Source organism: Hakea prostrata, chromosome 7 (genome assembly GCF_041222555.1).
Source record: "Hakea prostrata isolate BN-2017 chromosome 7, UWA_Hpros_2, whole genome shotgun sequence".
NCBI lineage: Eukaryota > Viridiplantae > Streptophyta > Magnoliopsida > Proteales > Proteaceae > Hakea > Hakea prostrata.
The window spans coordinates 70559093-70565092 of NC_142606.1; the positions used below are offsets into that span (position 1 = coordinate 70559093).

A 6000-nucleotide genomic window follows, 5' to 3' on the forward strand; every position below is an offset into this window, starting at 1 on the left:
CAAAAACAATGCTAGCGGAAGATTTGGCGCATCCGTGCTCACATGTCAAACCCTAGCATTTAATTTAGCATTGAATACACTGAATTTTATTAAATGTTTATGGATAGACCGAAAGCTTTTCATTCGCTCCAAGCCTGCTTCGAGTCCTGCATACCACCATTTTGTCCCCTCAACTGAGGAATGGTGTCACATCAAGATCAACTTAACGTTGATCTCTTGATTTGCTTGTGGGATCATCAATTGTCTTGGGAACCATGCGTATCATTTGGCTGTGCAAGCCCTGTCAAGAGGCCATCTCCTCCGCCCACTTAAGTCATCTTGATCATAGGGCCACAGTGAATCAGCCATCATTTTAGGTATAGACCAGCTCCATAAATAACCCCAACACACACAAGTAATGGTAAGCCAAGCAAACTTGAAGACTCCAGCCATTACTCTCCTGCATTTACTCTCGAAGAACATTCTCTCCTTCATCCCCTTGAGCATTTACTCCTCAAAATGGAATCTCTGGTTTACCTACCTGAACTAACTTAATCATTGGAGGTGGCTTCCCGTCCTCAAAGGCGGCCCACTCTCACCTTTGTTTTGGTCTCAGGAACCAGGACTAGATCAGGAACAAACCAGGGAGCTAAGAGCACATTTTCACCCCCAACAATTTTAAACTCAAATTTGGATGCCTTCTGCAAAATTTGTGATGGATATCGAATTCGGATAGCAATTTTACTTTTTAGATTCTAATTCGGAAAGTGGTATAACCAAGCCGAATCCGATCCATTTACAGGTCTGATGATCAATGCTTGTTAATAAATTGGTCTGGGTTTGACTCTCTTTGGTGGTACTCATAATGGTTCCTTACCCCTACCATAAATGTAAAATTCTAAATTCTAAAAATAGATCAAATATTATTAAAGACCTCAAAAGGTTGGTTTACTTGGTAAAGATCAACACCTCATAAGATGATGTCAAAAGTTTCAAATCTCCTTGGGGTCATGGGCGGACCCATATTTAAATAATTAAAAAGTTATACCGCGTGAGGATGTAGTCGTGGTGGGTGTGAGCTAGCTTGGACGAACCTTAATTCCAAAAAGGAAAAAAATGTTAATAAATAATTATCTAGCATGCAGTAAAGAGTTCGAATATCTTTGGGCCACGATGAAACCCTGCTGTATATTTAAATAGCTCTAAAGCTATATCCTCTCCCGCCTCCCCCCCCCCTCCCAAAAGGATATAGTTGAGATGCGCATAAACTATATTGGTAGAACCTTAATTTTAAAATAAATAAATAAATGTTATTGAAGCCCAAAGAGTGGCATAACCAATTCCTCATGAGGTTCAAATCTTGAATATCCTCAGGGTATGGGATCCTCTCTTTTATATATATATATATTATATATAAGCTCCCTTAAGGATTAGTCAATACACGTAAGTTGATTTGGACACCTCAATTCCAAAAAATAGGAAAAATTAGCAATGTTATTTTATATCTATGTTCTTCAGGTATATCTGTTTTCTTTATAATTATCTCTTCGTAGTCCTAGAACAATATTTTTATGGAACCAAAAAGTAATGTGTCAACACCTGATTCATCTCAAGGGTATCAAAATCAAATGTGATCGTTTATTAAATGGCTCATTTTGGCTTTTTAGATTGAAAACATGTAGTTAAATAGTTTACATCTAACATACCTAACCATCTAGATAGATTTAAATTAATCAATGAATTGAAGTGCATAAGTCATTCATGATTAAATTAAATTATGGAAACAACAACAAATCTCACCAAAAAAATAAAATAGTGATATTTTAAATTTTAAATCACTAGGAAAAAATAAATCCTATCAAAATAAAATAAAGTTAAAACATCATCCATTATTAGAATAAAGAATTATGGTAATAATATAACAAGTCCCACTAAACAGTGGTAATATTTAAATCACATAAATGAGGTGATTTCATAAATTATTAAAAACTTAGGAACCATTTGATAATGTATCTAGAAAAAGTTTCTAATATTTATTGCTTTGAGAGATTACAAAAATTGGTGGAAAACAGTTTGGTAAAATTTGTTCTATTTCTGGCTATTTTTACAACATAATATGAATTTTGTGAAAATTTTTATTTAGAGAAACACTTTTTGACTAATCTTGGGTCTATTTTCCAAAGCCAAAGTTGGGCACTATAACTTGAAATTTTATGACAAAATGCTTGTTAATATTGTTTCAGCTTCTAAAAACTTTTAAAAAAATGCTTTTGGTGTTTCTCAAAGCAGAAACACTTGGTGGATTATCAAAGGAATCCTTAATCTGAAAAGAAATTAGTTTTCAATTTAAGGTAATTAAGAGACTGAGGTTCTCATAAAATCTAGGCAAAACTCCCAAGATTTAATCCATCAATTTTTTTAAAACTAAAACACACTAAAATTAGGTAACTAAGAGATTGAGGTTCTCATAAAATCCAGTCACAACTACCCTCTCACACCCTACGTTCCTTCCCTCTCTCCACCTTGAATAGCCTCCAAATAACTGTCATGCGCCCTCAGTATTTCACCCTACATTGATAAGAAACTCAAGCATCTATTCTTCTATGAAAGACTCTTTCTTCAGCAAATCAATTTTATTGGTTGTTCTTGTAGTGATTCTTCAAATACTGTTGTTGGATGATCGAACTCGGTAATTCCAGTTAGAGCAATGTCGTTTATTCCTAGGGCATCAATAAAAGCTACAGTGACATGGTTGGCTTTATTCAATGGATTCTTGTTTGTGGTCGTCAATGGTGATTTCAACTACAAGGAGGCACTCACCAAATCCATTATATTCTTGGAAGCACAGAGGTCAGGAGACCTTCCTCCCAACTGTAGGCTTCCATGGCGAGGAGACTCTGGCCTTCAAGATGGCAAGCAGGCTAACGTGGGTCTCTCTATCTCTCTCTCTCTCTCTCTCTCTCATATAGATTCATGCATGCATGCATGCAGGGATATATATTGACATGCAATAATGGCTGAGTTCAATTGCAGGTAGACCTGGTTGGGGGATACTATGATGCAGGAGACAACGTGAAGTATGGTTTACCAATGGCTTTCACCATTACAACTCTCTCATGGGCTGCTTCCTTTTATGGTCATGAATTAGAAGCAGCAGGAGAAATGAAGAATGTAATGGATGCCATCAAGTGGGGCACTGATTATTTCCTTAAAGCTTGTATGAAACATAACCATTTATGGGTTCAGGTAAGACTGATATATAACCAAATCCTCCAGAGTTTTCCCATTGATAAGCTGCATGAGATTCTATGGTTTTGATTCAATTTTTGGTTTTCCTGGTTTGATTTGGGTATTAAGGTTGGAGACCCTAACTTGGATCACCAGTGTTGGATGAGGCCAGAAAACATGAATACACCAAGAATCGTTCTGCAGATAGATGAGAAAACGCCTGGAACTGAGATAGCTGCTGAAACCTCCGCAGCATTAGCTGCTTCTTCCATTGTCTTCAAGCGTTCTGATCCTGTCTATGCTCATCGACTCCTCAACAAGGCCAAACTAGTATATTGGCCGGAACTTGGAACTCGATGTGTTGCTTGATTTCATGGCATGACTTTATTATTGGAAAACACCTACTTACCTCTCTTTTGTTTCTTTTTTGGTGATTCATCATGCAGCTCTTCGAGTTTGCCGATAGATATAGAGGAACTTTTGATGGAGAATGCCCATTCTATTGCTCTTCTTCAGGCTATAACGTACTCTCTCTCTCTCTCTCTCTCTCTCCCTGTATATATATAGTTGATGGAATTACTGAGTGAAGATTAATGGATGCAGGATGAGCTACTGTGGGCAGCATCATGGCTATACGCTGCTAGTAGGAACCCCAAGTATTTGGCTTACATACATGATGAGTCCATCACTGCATGTATTTCTGAGTTTAGCTGGGATCTCAAATATGCTGGAGCCGAAATCCTCCTCTCCAAAGTAACACACAATCTCTCTCTCTCTCTCTCTCTCTCTCTCTCTCTCTCTCTCTCTCTCTAATTCACAGGAAGCCAGCTGGTATAATTTGTCCTGCAACCATTGTTTTCTTCTTCTTTTGCAGCTTTACTTCCAAGGGGAAAAATCTCTAGCGAGCTTCAAGACACAGGCAGACAGTTTTGTATGTTCTGTGCTTCCAGAAAGTCCCTACCATCAAGTCTACATTACACCAGGTTCTCTTTCTCTCTCTCTCTCTCTCTCTCGTTTTCCCGAGGGAGACATACACACTATGTAAAATTAACATAGAAAAGCTGTTTTGGTTTCATCAGAATTGGTCTCAAAACCCAATATTGGCAAGAACATCAAGATCAAATTACTTCTGATTTTTTTTTTTTTGAAAACATGATCCTGATGAACAGATTAATTATGTATATGTTTGAATTGAGCAGGTGGGATGGTTCACATGAGAGATGGAGCCAACACACAATATGTCACAGGCGATGCATTCTTGTTCAGCGTCTATGGAGACATATTGGCCAAAGCGCAGCAGAAAGTGAAATGTGGGAACCAAGAATTTGATTCTACTCACCTCATAGCCTTCGCCAAAAAACAAATGGACTATATCTTGGGAGACAACCCAAAGAAGAGATCATACATGGTGGGATTCGGCCAGAACCCACCAACCAAACCACACCATAGAGCCTCTTCTGTGCCAGTGATGTCAGCCAATGCCGCCACAGACTGCGCCATGAGCTTCGCCTTATATTACTCCAAGGATACTCCAAACGCCTACGAACTCACTGGAGCCATCGTTGGTGGACCAGACCGCAATGACGACTTCGTCGACCAACGTTCCGCCTCTGCCATGCTTGAACCTACCACTTACATCAACTCCCTCGCCATTGGTGCCCTTGCTAAGCTCTCTGGAGCTAGCCACACCACAAAAGCTTAGCTATTCCAAGAAACAAATTAAGACTGTAGATGAGACGACAACCATTGCATCCTCCATATCACTGTACACAATTAAAATTGTGAAGAGGAGAGATGTTTTCTTTTTTTTTGTTCCCTTAGCAAACCAAGGTATCCATTGGTCTTAATTTTAAGGATTAGTGAGAGTCAAGTGTAACCCAATTTTGTGCAAACCACTCTGCAAAACCTCAACCTTTGGGAAAACTAATTGTAAGTAAAATAAACCCATATGATTTTTTGGAGTTCTTTAGAGTGGCTTTGAAATATTATGTATGAAAATATTGGGAGGCAAATTAATAAGATGCTATTCTCTTTTTCTTTTCTTTTCTGTTTTTTTTTTTTTTTTGATCAGCCAAAGAAAGTGGACATTTATATTGATATAAAGGAGGTTCTACAGGATCATGTCGAGAGATTTTGTTCCCAACTATTACCTATTAGGAAACATATATTTACAAAAAGAGATATAAATACACTTCTACATTTAAACCTACATACAAGAGCCAAAAACTGAGGTAGAAACACATAAGGGATAGTTTTAGTAGGCGTAGGTAGAAGTTCTGAAAGCTGTGGGCAACATGTTCGGATACATATGTGCTTAATATATATATACTTAAGTTTTTTTTAGGCCACAAAAAGTCCTTCAAGTGTTGCCAAAAGTTGTGAAGCATTAGTACACCCCTTGCATAGATATCAAACATGATCCTCGATCGACAATACAAAAAGACCATCAACTTCTTTTCAAGGCATGACGAGCAATCCCTGCAGTCTACATTGCTGGCGCATTAGTGATTGACCACGAAATAGAAGAAGAAGAAACATTAGGTGGGTCTAGAGAGGGATTTGAATGAATGTAAACTAAATCTAGCTAGAATCTGAAGCTGGGAGATCCAGTAGTTGAATTGGTTTCATGAAGGATGGCTAGAGGCTTGAGATATTGATCACCAAGGCAGTTAATATCTCTAGCATTCTGGATATAATAAGAGGCATGGATTAACTAGAGAAGAACCAGATTTTAGCAGTAAGCTGCAACTGAACATATAGAAACCACTAAGGCAAACATCGTCAGGCCTTGAC

The 6000-nt window shown here is 38.0% G+C and overlaps 1 protein-coding gene across 1 annotated transcript; it reads left to right on the forward strand.

Annotated features, from left to right (window-relative positions):
* Positions 1–2686: 2686 nt before the first annotated feature.
* LOC149011926 (endoglucanase 16-like) lies at positions 2687–4909 on the forward strand. Its single transcript, XM_089162798.1, has 7 exons — positions 2687–2905; positions 3013–3225; positions 3337–3537; positions 3654–3731; positions 3811–3960; positions 4082–4190; positions 4407–4909. Exons 1-7 carry the CDS (start codon positions 2687–2689, stop codon positions 4907–4909), a joined length of 1473 nt encoding a protein of 490 aa, XP_089018924.1.
* The last annotated feature ends 1091 nt before the right edge of the window (positions 4910–6000 follow it).